This window comes from Quercus robur, chromosome 3, assembly GCF_932294415.1.
Source record: "Quercus robur chromosome 3, dhQueRobu3.1, whole genome shotgun sequence".
Lineage (NCBI taxonomy): Eukaryota > Viridiplantae > Streptophyta > Magnoliopsida > Fagales > Fagaceae > Quercus > Quercus robur.
The window spans coordinates 2,124,138-2,141,837 of NC_065536.1; the positions used below are offsets into that span (position 1 = coordinate 2,124,138).

At 33.1% G+C, this 17,700-nt stretch overlaps 1 protein-coding gene and 1 pseudogene across 1 annotated transcript; one reads left to right on the forward strand and one right to left on the reverse strand.

The window, feature by feature from the left end:
- Positions 1 to 3,023: 3,023 nt before the first annotated feature.
- LOC126716644 (UDP-glycosyltransferase 87A1-like) lies at positions 3,024 to 6,333 on the forward strand (annotated as a pseudogene).
- A 1,201-nt stretch (positions 6,334 to 7,534) lies between these two features.
- Positions 7,535 to 10,406, reverse strand: LOC126716645 (S-adenosylmethionine synthase 3). Its single transcript, XM_050417564.1, has 2 exons — positions 10,251 to 10,406; positions 7,535 to 9,024 (listed from the first exon to the last, which is right to left on the reverse strand). Exon 2 carries the CDS (start codon positions 9,012 to 9,014, stop codon positions 7,833 to 7,835), a length of 1,182 nt encoding a protein of 393 aa, XP_050273521.1. The 5' UTR covers positions 9,015 to 9,024; positions 10,251 to 10,406; the 3' UTR covers positions 7,535 to 7,832.
- Between the last annotated feature and the right edge of the window lie 7,294 nt (positions 10,407 to 17,700).

Below are 17,700 nucleotides of genomic sequence, written 5' to 3' on the forward strand. Positions count from 1 at the left end.
AGCGGCTGGTACTGATAATGTGTGACCCCAGCTCAGTCGCACCAAAAGTTTGACGCGACGAGCCCCTGCTTCGGATTTTGGCTGAAGGGAGGATGAGAGGTATCTTGAGTCTCTGCCATCCCTGTCCTGACCGAGCTATCTTAAGCTTCGGAGGGACAGAACGCTTCTGAGAAAGATGTGATCTTTTCATCCCCACTTCTACTTCAAATGTGTCACACTATAAACTATGGTTATGCTGATAAGGAAGGCTTTGAGCACAGCTTGAGGGTTGAGATTTTAGGAAGGTTAAAGAGTCTTTACGCGAAGGGAATACCCTCTCATTTGGCTTCTTATATGGAAGGTGAATTCAGTGGCATTTAATTCGAACATATCTCCAAGAAGATCTGCAAGTAAGGTAGCGTCTGTTCAACTCCCCAATGTCATCTGTAACTGTCAGATTTGATTGGCCTCGTAAAGGAAATTTATTAAAGACACGCTTCGTACTCTGAAACGACGGGAGCGCATCGTGTGTAAATCTAGAAGAATGTCTCGTAACCCGGCGCATTTCCTAAGCAGATGAAGAGACGCCAATATTAATGAAGGGCAGAGCTAAATGAACTGTAATAAAGGCTTGGCATCATCAAAACCCTCCTCTCCGACCAAGAGGTCGGACAGTAGGATTTTGAGGGGCTATTGTGGGGCCTAATAATTTGTGGCCCTGGCTCACTTTTACATTGGGGCCCAAGACCCAAGCCGAGGAAGGGTATAGTCGAGGATGTGTAATAAAATCCAAATAGTCTTGAAACACAGCCGAGGATGATTCTGTCATCGGCATATCCGAGGTCCCCCTAGAAGAAAGGGTAAAAACGGTATAGGAACAGTTTGGAAAAAAATCTAAAATATCTATGTCAATAGAGAAGGAGACGCTGGATAGTATAACGATCAAGGACAAAGGAAAAGCTGCTATTATTACCATTCAATACTCTGCACCTGACAGAGCCATGCTCTTCAGCTTTTACAACCACCCTCAACCACTCTAGGTATGGGCTGACAGGACAAGTCTTAAGTCCTAGGAAATTGAGCTTATACGTGGACGTTGGTGAGAGGATAAATGCCCGTATAAAAGGATAAGAGAGGCAGTATGAGAGAGAGGGGGGGACAATCCATCCTCCCAGCCATGATGTCCTAGAAACAAGGAGAATAAGAAGAGCATAGAGCTCCCTAGACTCCTCGGACGAGATTCACTGATCGGAGCCAACCCGAACTACCGTCCAGTGACCTAGACTTAGCCTTTCAAACCCACGCTCTCCAAATGATATTGTTTGGGCCCTTTTTACGTACGAGCCCAATATTATCTTGGGGTTGTTACGAATCAAGTCCTTACAATATATATATATATATATATATATATATATAAAGTTTGGGTAAATACTTGTTTTGAAAGTGAGAATTTAAGTTTATATTATAACATGCTTGACTTGGCTATGTATTTGAATGTGTTTACCAATTATTTGAATAATTGATTATTGCAAATACTATATCTTATGACATTAATTTCATTTTAATTTTGGTTTGAGATACTTTTTCTTTATTTTCGGACATTGGGGAGAGAAATTTAGAATTTTGATGTTATTTTCGCTTTCATTTTTGTTTCAATTTGTGTTTAGTGTATTTTCAAAAAGCAATTCTAGATTTATAAATTTGTAGATAGGTAACATATTTTTTATGGATATAGGGTGTGAAATTTGGATTTTATGAAATTTTTTTAAAACAATATTAATTGCCAATATCTTGTGAACTTTGATGATGTACAAAATTTTGTAAGTAAATAGTGTTTAGAAATAAATATTTTCTCTACTTACCTTTTGAGTTGTTGAGAAAGTTTGTTTTGTTTTACATATTTTATTTATTTATAGTTACGATAGTATTACAATCTATAACGTCTATTGCTTAATAATTTTTCTTTATCGTCAGACCAAAACACCAATTAGTTTTTTATATAGACGGGATTCAACCCTGATCTCTCTTTTTCGTCGACAAAATGCTTTACTAGCTAAGCTAATTACTGGAACTTATATTTTACTTTTAATCTTCTTAATAAAGAAAATTTTTAATTATAATGTGTTATATATATATATATATATATATATATGTGTGTGTGTATTAACTTGAGGAAAAAACTTTCATGCACATCACATAGTTTACAGCGACTAGCTTCTTCTTAACTCTTAGCATAACCTTTCGTTGTCCCTTTTTTTTTTAATAACAATAACCTTTCCTTGTCTGTTCCTTGCATATGTGTCTCCTAAGATAACTTTGAAAAATCCTTCTCAACTATTATAATCCAAGTGGTGACAACCGACAACCTTGAATACTGATATCAAGGAAGACATAAAGAAACATAGTTTCTTTATGTCTTCCTTGATATCAGTATTCAAGGTTGTCAATATAATTCATGAGTGTACTGTTAATACATGCTAGATTGTATAATAGTTTGAAGTCCATCGCCTATAAAAAGCTTGGTATATTGAGGCAGAGAAGCAAAACTAGAAAGATAATACAGCCCTATCAATATAACTGCACTGTTCATCTTCTTTCTTTTGTTTCAGTTCGGTCATCCCTCTATACCTTGTGTGTTTAAGTGTGTTTATATATACATGTTAAAATGTAATTTGTAATTGAAAGAAAGAAGCAATTGAAATCTAGATGTCAACAAATAAAGAATCCAGCAGCAGCAAAATTGAACAAGCATGCAAATGACACTTCATGGACAAGTGTCAATTAAAGAGAAATGAAGCAAACTTCTGTAGTATTCTTGAAGCTTGTAGTCATCCTAAACTCCTAACATATTTATATAAAGATGTGAGTTGTAAAATGAAGTATGTAACATCTAGAAAAAGAACAATGAAAATTACAATGAAATATTTGTGCTGCAATACTTTGTTTTTCCTTCATGTCTAGCATAACATTAACATCTCTACAAAAGTTAAACACTAAATTCTACTTCTAGCCATATAATTAAGAACTTGCACCCAACAATATATATGGAATCAATCACCGTCCAGCACGTGGCGGTGATACCTTTCCCATGCCAAGGCCACATCAACGCCATGATGGGTGTCTGCAAGTCATTATCTTCAAAACAAGGCCATGGAATTCTCATCACCATCGTTGTCACTGAAGAGTGGCTCAGCTGCATCTGTGGCTCCGACCCCAGCAAGCCAAATGATAACAGTAACAACACTATTCGCTTCGCTACCATCCCTAACGTGGTCGAGCGTGAAAAAATGGGTGACTTTGGGCCCTTCAACGAAGTGGTGAAGGCGAAAATGGAAGCTCCCGTTGAAGAACTCCTGGATCGACTCGACCCTCCGGTGGATAGAATCATAGCTGACTTTGAGCTGCAGTGGCCACTCGACTTTGCGATTCGAAAGGAAATTCCAATTGCCTCGCTTGGGAGCATATCAGCTTTTTTTTTCTCCATGCTTCATCCTTACTATGTTTTCACACAGCATCATCATTTGCCGCTTCACTTTATAGGTACTTCCTTTAGTAATAATGCATTAGTGTGAAATAAAAATAATAGATCACATCTCTCACATTTTTTGCCACAATTTAACAACATATGTGACTGTGATTTAAGATTCATCACTAAGTGTGCATTTGAATGTCTCTTATTTTACTGAAAACTAAAAACTAAAAATAATAAAAAATTATTGTTCATGCTTGAAAGTACTATTCATATACCTGATTGCACTTTTCATTTCCCATGAACAATGCAATAGGCGTTGGTAAAAAAAAAAAAAAAAAGCTGAAAACGCCATACGCGTAAAACGTGGACGCAGACGCGCAAGGCAAATGCACCCTAAACCTACCATTTTTTGTCTTTCACTCACAATCAGCATATATTATGGTTGCACTAAAAATTGTGGAACAAAAATTGTCCTAATCAAGAGTTTTATGGCTCAACTAGGTTTAGCACAATCTGATATTTTCAATAGAAACTTTCAGGATTTAAATGAATTTCTCTTGTTGCAACCATTAAATTTTCAAAAGAAAAAAGGTTGGACCCGTAAACTTTCTCTAAAAATGATATTCCTTCAAACACAAGGTGACATGATATACTCCTTAGGACACAATATTTTGACACAATATTTTTGTAATTCTTTTTTCATATCTACTAACATAGTTTGTTGTGATAGGTACCATTATTAAAATAAATTAAAAATTAACCAAAAAAAAAACCTAATTGGAGTAGTGTAATAATTGTTTTTATGAGGTTGTTTCTATTGAAGATGTTCAAATGTTCAAATTTCTCATTTCCTAATTAACTAACGAATATATATAAAGACCCCGAATATTGAATCAATAAAAAGTCAATCCAATTAAAAACCTACACTATTTTATTAAGAAAACTATTGTAAGTAAAGTATGACAAATTATTATTGACCATAAAGATGATCAATAATTTTTATGCCAAAAAGTAAGAAGAGTGTATTAGTTGTTATCAAATTAAAAGAGAGATACACAAATTTAATTAATAATTTTGTATTTCAAAATCAAGAAGAGTAATTTTTACATTAAAAAATTAAGATATATAAATTTAAATAGATGTTATTTAATTTATATCTAAATATAGATAGGAATTCACTTAAAATCATTGCTTTAGGTGTCAAATTCTATTGGGTTAGCTTTGACAATAATTGGTATATAACATAATAAAAGTAGTGTCAATGATAGACTCAGATAAGAGTAACGTCACTCTAGTCACAATAAGTCATGTCAACATTTTATAAAAATGATGTCCTTAGGAATAAAATCATATGTTTTACCCTTATTCTTATGTTCCAGTTTATACTCTACTATATGTCCATTTTTTTTCATTTTAAACTTTGATTATTATTATTATTATTATTATTATAAACATGTGACAAATTATAATTAGTAGAGCATATATAAAATGGACTATTCAATATGGGACAAAAGATTTTTATTCATGTCCCTGGTATTACTTGAAAAATCTCCACTTCCTTGCTATAATTTTAATATATGTATATGTTTACTAGTTGGACACCTCATAGAAATTAAATTTAATCGGTTTGCATGTTAGTTTCAAATCACAAGAGAGAATCCATTTCACTGTACATTTTATTTCTTAGATCAAACGATATATTTGCCGCATCAGAATTTTAAATGGTAAAGCAATTGATAAACTTTTAAATTTATAATATTTAATCCAAACCATGAAATATGTTCATTTTTAAGTGGAGAGGATTGTTTTCCTGGCTAACTATTCACTTTGTTTTTCAATTAAGCCCACCTATTTCAAGTGCAAAAGATTGATTTGCAATTAGTACATATTAGTCGGTTTCATAAGAGATTATTTTGTCCTTCTTTGGTGTGATAGATGACGAAGACAATCATGTGGAAAACATACCCGGGATTTCTTCAACTCATTTAGAAGACCTACGAATCGTATTTCATGAAAACAACCCAAAGGGAATGGAACAAATCTTGAATTGCTTTTCAATGGTGTCCAAAGCACAATATCTTCTTGTCAATTCCTTCTATGAGCTTGAAGCTCAAGCCTTTGACTCTTTGAAAGCAACATTCCCTTTCCCTGTGTACCCTATTGGTCCTACCAACCGTTACTTGGAACCAAAACTTGATCAACATAGTTCCTTTACAACTACAACAACTATTGAATATCTAAAATGGTTGGATTCCCAGCCTTCAGCCTCTGTCTTGTATGTTTCATTTGGAAGTTTTTTTGAGCTTTCCAGCACTCAAATGGATGAATTCGCAGTCGCGCTTTGTAGTAGTGGTGTTCGGTTCTTGTGGGTGGCGCGTGGGGAAGCTTCTAGGCTGAAAGAAACTTGTGGTGGTGATAAAGGGTTGGTAGTGCCTTGGTGTGACCAACTAAGAGTGTTGTGCCATCCTTCTGTAGGTGGATTTTGGTCCCATTCTGGATGGAATTCAGTCCAAGAAACTATTTATGCAGGCATTCCTATGCTTGCTTTCCCCTTATTTTTGGACTAAGTTCCTAACAGTAGGAAAATTGAGGAAGATTGGAAGATTGGGTGGAGGGTTAAGAGAGCAGAGATAGGAAGTGAAATTTTGGTGGCAACAGAGGATATATTACAACACATACAAAGGCTTATGGATCTTGAAAGCTGTGAGGGAAAAGAAACTAGGAAAAGAGCAAGAGAACTTAAAAATATGTATGATCAAGCGACTGCTAAAGGTGAATCATTTGATTCTCACTTGGATGCATTTGTTAGTGACTTTTTAGAAGGCTATTTGAACCATTAAGAAGTTTCGTTATTATATGCGATTTATGTGGGTTTTTTTTTCTTTTTCTTTTTCTTTTTTTTTCAAAGAAGAGAATATGTATGGCTTGCTGAACATAATTATGGAATTAGTAGTAAATGTATAATACTATTATCTCAATTAAGTTAATGTGTCAATAAATTTGTTGCAAGTGGTTGATCTAGCCAATTCAATGTAATTATGACCTTAAGTTGCTTATGATGATTAATGGAATCATCAATATCTTTGTAACAGTAGTGATAGTTACATACTGTGTATATAAAACACAGCTGAAAATTCATGTTTTGAAAATGTGATTTTAGCTGGAGTGTGTAAACGTGTGTAACAATAATTAGTGTTTTTTTTTTTTTTAAATAGTAATTTTAAGCTTGTATATTTTGATGAATCTCAAGACAAGTGGTTGCCGACAATAGCAAGCAATAGTCAGCAACATTATGTTGATTTGTAGTGGCAAATCATTGATGTTGTTGGTCACTTGGTCCCAAATGGGAATGGCTCATGGCAGTTCAATTAGGAAGTGAAAATTATGTATTCAACCAAAGAGGCGTTCCAAATGGGTTGGATTAGATTCGAGGGGAACTGCTAAATAAAACCGTTTTGACATTTAGTTTAAACTGCAAGTAGTTTACGAAATAAGAGAACGCTGGGTGTCGTTTACATCTCAGCCTTTTAAAACTGAAGGACATGTCATCTCTTCTTTCTTCTTGAAAATAGATGACAGGCTACATGAACGGTCTTGCAGTGTTTCAAACCAAAGGCATTGATTAGGACTTGGGACAAAAGAAGAAATACAAACCGGTAAATTAATGACTCAATATTATAAGATAGAACATGGTAGGTTTTAAAAGCATTGGGAGAAAACCTGACTTTGCAATGACAATGAGCCCTACGGCCTAAATTTTCAAATTCAAAGCCTACTGACTTAAGCCGGTATCACAAATGACTTGAAATGTTTATTTTAAGCCTTGGTTTGAGTGAATCAAAAACCATTGAGAAAGCCATAATAAGAATAAACATATTTAAAACCCTTCGAGGATTTAACTATAATTTCAATATCACCCATTAATGCTTGAAGTGGGAGAACCTTGTGGCCCAAGTTTCCAAAGGGCCTGTGCTGAGTCCCATTCTCCACTTCCTAACGTTTTTGGACACATTATTGTTCTCAATTTCACGCTTAAGAGTGGATCAATAATCAGAATGTCAATGCCAACAAACGAATTCATGATTGCATGAATCAATTGAGGCTGCTCTGCAGCTGATCCTTTCTTCCATGTTGTAATCTAGTAAAGTCCATCCAAATGGAGGCAGCAACATCTACAAGTTTTCATCAGCTATGACTCAAGTTCATATATATTCTTTCACATGGCCAAAGGCATATAAGAAGAAGCGAAGAACATTACAGAAAGGGTAAAAAAATGAAAAGAAAAAGAAACACAATGGCAAGCAAATAATAGGCACCCTTAGATCGGAGAGCAGTTGCAAAGACCAATCATTGGATCATTTGCAAACAACTGGCACTATCTTCACTCTTGTGGCTTTTCCCACTTGAGGGGCTTCACTACCTCCCATGTGAAATCAGCGTCATCTCTTCCAAAGTGGCCATAAGCGGCTGTCTTCAAGAACCTGCCATTTCCACCTCTCTTAAGATCTAGGTTAATGGCAATCATTCCAGGCCTGAAATCAAAGCTCTCCTTAACAATCTTGAGAATCTCCTTGTCTGGAATCTTCCCAGTGCCGTAAGTGTCAACAAATACAGATAATGGCTCAGGAACACCAATGGCATATGAGACTTGCACAATGCACCTCCGAGCAAGCCCATTGGCAACAATGCTCTTTGCAGCCTGCCTAACAACATATGCTCCACTCCTGTCAACCTTGGTAGGGTCCTTTCCAGAGAAGGCACCACCACCATGGGCTCCCCATCCACCATAAGTATCAATGATGATTTTGCGGCCAGTGAGACCTGCATCACCATGAGGTCCACCAATGACAAAGCGCCCTGATGGGTTCAGATGGAAGATTGTCTTCTCATCAAGGTACTTCTCAGGGATGACAGGCTTGATAACATGCTCTTTAAGATCAGCAGCAATCTCATCATTAGTAACAGTTTCATCGTGCTGTGTGGAAATAAGGACAGTGTGTACTCGTACTGGAACCATAGCACCATTGTCATTGTAGTATTCCACGGTGACTTGAGTTTTACCATCAGGTCTCAACCAGGGGCAGGTCCCATTTTTACGAACATCAGTAAGGCGTGCACCAAGCTTGGTAGCCAAAACATGGCTCAGAGGCATAAACTCAGGGGTCTCATCTGTAGCATAGCCAAACATGTGACCCTGGTCACCGGCACCAATTTCCTCAGGCCTCTTAGTCAGATGGCCATGGACACCCTGTGCAATATCAGGGCTTTGTTGCTCAATGTTAACTAGAACCTTGCAGTTGTCAGCATCAAGTCCCACATCATCAGAAACAAATCCAATCGTACGGCATGTGTCGCGTACAATCTTCTCATAGTTTACATTGGCTTTGGTGGTAATCTCACCAAAAACCATAACCATGTTGGTCTTGGTGCATGTCTCACAGGCAACCTTGCTCTCAGGGTCTTGTTCAAGGCAGGCATCAAGCACTGCATCAGAAATCTGATCACAAAGCTTATCTGGGTGACCCTCATTCACAGACTCGGAGGTAAATAGGAAGGTATCCATTATTCCAAAGCTGCAAAGGACAATATAACACACAGATATGTCAGCATAGGGATGAGCAGAAGCCAAGCAGAAAATTGGTATATAATACAGAAGTAAGGGTCAATCTATTACTAAAAATACCTACAACTGAAATGCTCGCTCAATTCATAAGACAGAGCAAGAAAAAAGCATCTGAGATCAGTGCTTAAACGAATTCCCAAAAGCAAATATTCTAAAGGCAAATAATAGTAAAGAAAATAGCATCAAACAAGCTTCCACTACACACCAATTATGGTGTAAAAGTAAAGAAGCACCAACAAGACAAGTATCAAGTAATATTCTCTAATAATTACATTAAAATGAAAGTCTACCAGAAGAAGAATATGATCCTGCAATTCAGAGATTGAGAAAAGCCACTCTTGACACAAATCTAGAAAGCATAAAGACTATGAGTCTGTTTGGCATCAACTTCAGCTTTTATCTTTTATATACATCTTTTTGAAACCTCTTTTTTTTTTCACTTTTTCTCACTTGTTCTAAGGTATAAGTATACTTTAGCACACTTTGGGGAAAAAACTAGATAAGTTGTTCCAGCCAGACACTATATATCCATACTTTCAAATCAAGCAAATCCCAAAGAGTTAAACAGAATCTTCCATGTGAGATAGTAAGAACAAATCTATATGCTAAAGCTGAGTACAGAACAAGGAAAACCCATGAAAGTAATGTCACTTTGAACCCAAGAAATTGTTGCAAACAACTTCAACTGTAAAAGAATCACACTTTTTTTTTTCTTTAAAATTTCCATAGAACAAAATAAGGTATCAAAACTCAAAAGCCTCAAAATTTTTTGGTAATACCTAAGAACAAAAATAAGAGCACAAACAAAAGCACAAGTTTCTCTAATTTTGAGCCCAATGAAGAAATCTGCATCATTTCTACGCAAACTATAAGTAAAGACATATTACACTGCTCCAAAGAGTTCTGCAACATTCGCAACCACTCCATAACAAAGATTTTACTAACATAAAAATCCCAGCAAGTAAACACATATCAAGCATTATTACCCAGAATCCAACAAAAAAACAGAGACAAAAACAGAACTTGCCAGCAACCCAAATCATACAACAAGTAACAAAACAAATCCCTCCAACTTAAAACTTACACTAACAAGAAAAACCAAAGCACTAAAAAGGGAAATTAGCAAACACAAACACTTGGGCTAAACCCAGATGTGTGGTAAAGGCAAAACCTGACCTTTGAGTGTCCAACCGTGTCCCCGTGTCTAAAAGGACTCTTGTGTGCCTCTTACACTGAGACTCGGGTCTGTATTTATAGGCTGATAGTAAGGATTTTTCTATGTGACCGAAAATGACCGCTTTGGATATAATATACGGGATTATCAAAAAATAAAAAAGAATGGACGGTCTTGATTTTATATTTTTTTAGGTGGCAAATGCTACTATGGCATAGGCACTTTTGTAAGTTGCATGAGCTCTTTTTCTTTTCCATCGAAAAAGAAAAAGCTCTTTTTCTTTTGCATCAAATTTTTCCTCGTAACGTGATTTCAATTAGTTTAATTGATTAAATCTTTAATAGTTAAATAAAAAATTTAAGATTCAATCATCGCTTACACAAAAACTTATTAGTATCTTATTATGATAATAAAGAGCACAATCATAAAAAACAGACATCATAAGTCAAAACTCTATTAAAAAAAAAAAAAAAAAAAAAACATTTGTTCTAATAACATCAAAGGTTTTTTTTTTTTTTTGGAAACAAATCACATCAATGGTTAATGTTACAAATTAGGCTAGTATACTAGTATTTATTCCCTTTTTATATTTTGGATTGTTTCAACACTTTTAAGTATTACAAGAATAACCACTGCACACTTTTAGTGCAATGGTCACTTTACAATAATAAGTGTTTGTGAAGTGTGAGGGGCAATGGTCGGGGTTCAAGTCTCCTAGAAGGAGTTTTCACACACATGTACACTTAAATTAGTATAGAGTAGAATTTCTATCTTTAAAAAAAAAAAAAAAAAAAAAAGTAATAATAAGTGTTTGTGGGGTGTGGAGGGCAATGGTCGGGGTTCAAGTCTTCTAGAATGAGTTTTCACACACATGTACACTTAAATTAGGTTAGAGTAGAATTTCTATCTTATAAAAAATAAAAATAAAAAGTATTACAAGGAAAAAAAAAGTATTACAAGAATATCAAAATGTTTCTTTTGTCAACGTTCGGTAAATGCTAATCCACTAAAAAATGACAATATTCTAAAGAAAAATGGTATAAAAAAAGTCTTTTCTAATAGGATTAACAACAAATGCAATGATGCATAATGGAATGAGTGTACTGACAATGTTATAATAATCAACTGTACAAATTACAAAATTTAAAAAATCTAATAATTTATTTCGAAGCAACCTAAAATTTAGAGGGTGTAAAGTAAACTTTAATCTACAATTTTTTTTCCCCAAATTATGTTGGTAAGAAAAGTTTGTACCAAAAAAAAAAATTTATCTTGATAAATAATATAAGGAAAACTATATGATAAGAGATAAAATAGTGAGTCACTTCTTTTATTATCTTTCTTGTATCTCAAAAGAAGTCTAAAGGAAATGATTTTCTATAAAACAAAAAATAAAAATAAAAAAACGTTTTATTATAACTTTTTTTATGTTTGGATTAGCCTATTTTCTTTAACCTTTAAAAAAAAATCTAAATAAATATTTAGATGCATCTAGAAAAAAAATTAAAAAGTACCTTATTAATAAGCCAAATTAAAAATAAATAAATAAATAAAGCTCACCCAAGACTTGCCATCCCATAAACAAAAAAGTGTGCGATTTGCTTACTTTTATAGTTTTACCAAAACTTAACTTTTTGACCAACATATGTAAACTTCATTTTTGGGTTAAATAATATGACTTGTACTTGGAGCATTTTACTTTCTAATAATATATACATGTTACACCATATGTAATAAACATGAAGAACAAAAAAGGCTGAATAAATATATTTTGTTGAAATTACATAAATAAGAATGTTCATGGGAAGCAAAATGAGAATGTTGATGATGACCCCCAAATTGTTGGAGAGCTCATGGGAAGCAAAATGAGAAAGTTCCCATCATAACACTACTCTGTCTAACTAGCTTTTCGGTGTTGGGGTCCAGATTTGAAAACGTGTATATATGGAGTCAGATATGGGCCGTTGGATGGGGTTGAATCGGTGGTGTGGATTGGTTGGAGTCGGTGGGAGAGAGTGACAGAGCCACCGATAGAAATAGGTTTTTTCTTAATAAGTATGCTTTAGATATAGTATTTTAAATGCTGTTCTTTAAGCTTATTTTTTAAGATTCTGTTATGAAGATTTTTTCTTACGGGAATAAAATTTATTTTTTAATTAACTAGACATATAATTGAATTTTAAGAAATGAACTTAAAGAACAGCAAACAAGACACTGTACCTAATTTTTGCCATTTCTTAATTTGTCTTCGCGGTTTGGTGGGTCACCTTCTGAGCCGGTTGGTTTTTTTTGTGGAGTTCACCCACCTTGATGTAATTCTTAGCTTCATTTTCATGGCTTAGCTTAGATAAGGGGCTTGGCTCAATTGACTTTTATTTTATTTTTTTCTGACTAAAATACATTTTAATCCTTTTAAGTTTTATGGGGCTGTTATTTTGGTCCCTCAAGTTTCATAACTTATAATTAACTCTATAAATTTCTTCTCAAGTCCAAAAACTCGGTCTTTGATTTCATTTTTAATAAGAGCGACTCTAAAGTTGTTGTTGAGACTCTTTCAAAGATAAAGCTCGAAATCCTATAGAGAATTCACAATACCTTCTCTAAAATGCCTCTTCTACTCTCCCAATTCATAGAAGTTTCTGTAAAATGGGTTTCTAGGATTTCTAGTGGTGCAGCCCATACTCTGGCCAAATGGTCACATAATATATTTGGTTCTTTTGATATAGGTTGTTGTCCTCCCTGTTTTGAGTCTATTATCAGGGTCGAGGCAAGCAGTCCTACTTCTTTATAGTTCCTCTTTTTTTTTTTTTTTTAATAAATTCTTCTTAAATTTAAACTTAAACTGCACTTGGCTTGACTTAAGTTATTAATTAAGTTGAGCTCGAGTTCAATATTAAGTTCAAACTACACTAATAAATTCATATGAAGCATATTATTAAGTCCATTTGGTTTGGACTATTGGTATAAACTCCTAATTAATTAAAGACTAAATAAGTTACGAGTTTATTCTTCAAGTCTATGTCAAGCTTATTACCAAACTTATCAATGAGCATAAACTTGGCTTGTTTTTTATCGAACCCCTATTATTTACAAGTTTTTTTTTATAACTTTTTTTTTTTTTTTTTTTTTTTTTTTTTGCTTAGGCTCAGCTCATTTAGTAAAGAAGCCTAAAACAACAGCTCCAAATTGACTTTTTTTTAATAAATAAACAAGCATGAATAAGCTTTATATTGAGCCAAGACAAAGTTGTTTTGTGAACAGCTTATTCATTAATTTACCTCCCTAGATAAAACTCCCTATTTATTATTGATTATACACAGCTCTTAATGGATTTCAAACACACGACTTCAACCTACATTCTTTTCTAATGGGAGAGAAAGAATCATTAAAACGTTACTAAAGTTTTGTTAGAAATTAAACACTTCATAAAATAATGTACATTTTCCCATCTTAATTTTTTGTCTGTGTTGGAAAGTATAATTTACTTTTCATGAAAGTGAAGAAAAAATCAAGACATTGATTGCCAAAGAAAATCATGGGATTGGTTAACAAATCAAAGGATCGATAGCTAAAGAAATTATCGTTGAATAATATGTATAATTTCTATTATAAATATGAATTTATTTATAATGTATACTATCATGAAAACTGTATGAGAAACTATAGCTATTTGGGCTCTTGTCCCATAAATATAGGCCACAAGGCCGCACCACATAAACTTCCATGTTTTTTTTTTTTTCTCTCTCTCTTTCCTTTTCCACCTCACATCATAGATTTCTACAGTCTATTTTCATGGTTGAGTTTTTTAGTAAAGCTGATTGACATAAACTAAAAAACATAGGAGCATGAAATCCCATGTTTGAAAGCTGGGAAAACACATACACACCCTCCTAGAAGCAAGAAAGGTAAAAAAAATACAAAACCTTGCATATTAGGTTTTGTATTGTACAGATATCATGTTTGGATCCTACGTACCAACAGTCCTTAGAAGTGATGAATGTTTCTTTGACATTTATTGCTCACATGTCTATGTACTTAGGTTCCGTTTAGGAACAGCTTATTTAGCTAAAATTGAAAATTTTTTAATGAAAGTGTAAAAAAAAAAAAAAAAATTAAAAGTTAAAAATTAAAAATTAGCTGAATAGTACAATGAGATAGTACCAAAAAATACAATAGGATCCATAAATAGTACCAAAAAATAAAAACTAAAAACTATATATATATAAGCTAAAGCAAATAAGCTCATCCAAAACTAATCCTTAGTGAAAGAGAGAGTTATGCCATGTTAGACAAGTAATATATGCAAGCATGGCTAGGCTAGACAAGAAGGGATGCCCCCCACATGTTTGTGTATGCAGCATGGCCAACCATCAGCTTTCCCTTGTCATGAGCTAGCTGTAAAACTTTTTGGCCCATATCATTAAACCAAAAATAGCAATCCCTTTTGATTTCTTCTAACATTTAGTGAAGAAAAGGTCTAATAATTTCAAGTGTAAAATATTATTTTGGTTTCTAAATTTTATTAAAAGGTTTTTTTTTTCATCCTTAAATTTTAATAATTTTTATTTTCATCCTTAAAATTTATATATAAAAAAATAATAGTTCAAAGATAAAAATATAGATGAAAAAAAAAACTATTTTTCAATAATTTAGAGACAAAAGAGTAAAAAACAAACTTTTGGTAAAGTTTAAGGATAGAAAGTAAATCATTTTTAATAATTTAGTGACGAAAAATAAACTTTTAAATAATTTAAGGATGAAAAACAAAATTTTAAAAATTTAAGAGTGAAAACAAACTTTTTGGTAAAGTTTAGGAACTAAAGTACTATTTTACTCTAAACTTAATGATTTTTTTTTTTTTTACAATCGTTAATGAATCATGTTATAATTAATATATAATAAATATAATGTTAATAGTAATTGTATGTAAAACTAATTTTATACCAATTATAACTTACAAACTTAAAACAAGTTGTGAAAAGATTTGTCCTAGTTAACATTGCTGATTTGGGAATATTGCAGATTGTAGTATTACAGCCTCACTTTTGAGCTGAAACCAAAGAGCGAGACTCCAATGAGCTTATGAGTTATATTAGCTATTTAGCTCCATTCTTTAATGGGGGAGGTTCTCCAAAGATGTTGGATACAGACACGTGGCAGTCTATCGTAGTTGGTGAATTGTTGGTGACTACTGAGAGGGGCCAGAAGTAAGTGGACAGAAGTAGGTAAATATGGAGAGGGGAACAAAGAGAGAGACTTTGCCTCTGTTATTGGAGGATCTTGATGATGATGAGTTGGTCACCATTCTCATTTTAGAATTTAATTAGTGGCACAGATCTATATATATATATATATATATTACTTCATAAAAATAACTAGTGGGACTCTCTTTTTTTTGGAATTTTCACCAACTTTCCACTTCTTCCACAAAATGATGGCATGCCCCGTAATTATGCTAGAAACACAATTTTTGGCACAATTTTTCGTCACAATTTGTCACATGGCGAGTTGTAATTGATAAGAGTATGTCAGTGGGTTATGTGGAGACACTCTCTTAGCAATCACAACTCGTCATGTGACGAATTGTTATATAAAATTGTGCCAAAAGTTGTGTCCCTAACATAATTCTATGCTCCATGTTGGTGTTGGAAGCTGAAACATCAATGCCTCAAAAAAAGAACATAAATTGCTGATTCAGCCAAAAAAAGAAAACAAAAACAAAAGAAAAAAAAAACCAACTACTGAAAGTAGAAGATTAGAACTAGGGAATGAAAGGAATGGATTGAAAGAGATTTTTAAAGAATATTCTATTCATTCCCTTGTAAAAATTCCTTTCCAAAGTAAGAGAAACACTTATCTATTGAATGACATTAACTTCAACAACCAACTCTATTCCCATTTTGAGAACAACCAAACAAAATATAAGTGGTGACTTGTGAGTAGTACAAGCAATAAATTCTCATCCTCATATAAAAAATTTAGACTTTAAATTTTGTCTACACAAAAAACTTAATGTTTTGGTCTAAAAATAAAGAATAATCATTATGAAGTAGACCGTTAAAATTCTATCATATCTTTAAAAAAAAAAAAAGTAACATATAATAGTATAATTGTATTTTTTGTTTATTTCCATTTCTTATTTTAAAAATTCGTAAAGCCTTCTAATTCACTCAAAATTTTAGCTAAATATGAGACACGTGTCATTTATAATTTTGTGTAATTTATCCTTTAAAACCATTTGATTTTTTAAACGTCACTTCGTGTTATGGATTAAAACTAATTGGAGGAAATTTTGTGTGATGATTGTCCATTACTCATATTCAACCGTTTCAACAAATTACGACAAAAGTTATGTCCAATTGTCCACACGCACTTATATCATAATAATTTCGTAATAATTGATAAACGAACTTTGCTAACCCTTTTTCTTCTCTGAATGTAATGGAAGGACAATGCATCTACAAATAAGATATCTAGGAAGAGAATTATTGTCATTCTAACCCTTTTTTTTTTTTTCTCTATTCTAGGCAAAGAGTCTCATGTGAGATTAACACCTTTCATAGTAGACATCTCCTTATCGAAGGACCCAATACTCCCTTACCTTTTAAAAAAAGAAAACTAAAATAAGACAGTTTCCATAGAATGAGACCAATATTTACAAGCATCGAAACTCAATAATTAGATTCTTACTATGGTATTCTTCTCCAAAATAATAATAATAATAATAATAATAAAACATATTCTTACTATGGTAGATTTCGATAGAATAACATGTGCTATTACATTCTCTCTTTTTGACTTATCTCAGCATATTTGACTCTTTTGGTAAGTAAAAATATATACTTTTGAATTCCCCACGTTTTAATGCTTTGGAAATTTGGTCATTTATTCCTTTTGCCACCATCACTACATATGCAAGCTGTATTCACCAAGATTAGTATATTCAACAATCATTGTGCTTCTAAACGTTTCACGATTTCTTTGCGTAACAATTAATTGAAAAATGCATCAAATCTTTAGAATTAATTGGAAAATGAATGTGAGTTAAAAATGTTTAAAGTTTGTGCTATGTATCAGGGACGGAACTAGAATTCGAAGTCGAGGGGGGCAAATATAATTTTCTTGAGAGGAGCAAATATAATTTTTCATGGACTTATTTTCTAAAATCTCAAATATATACCTATTATTTAATATTTTAAAAAAATTTGGAGGGGGCCACAGCCCCCCTCTTCTTGAACATAGTTCCGTCCCTGCTGTGTATCCAAGAGTTAGGCCATTTTGAATATACACCACTGTAAGTTTCTTTAAAAACTTTTTCTCCTCTTCCCGCGAGTGTGTATCAAAAATATTTAGTGTTCTCAAAATAAAAAAAAAATGCATCAACTCTTAAAGGACACACACACATATATATATATATATATATATATATATATCTTAATTATTTATAAGATC

Coding starts and splice junctions, on each gene's coding strand:
- LOC126716645 (XM_050417564.1), bottom strand. CDS start 9,014: ATGGATACCTTCCTATTTACCTCCGAGTCTGTGAATGAGGGTCACCCA.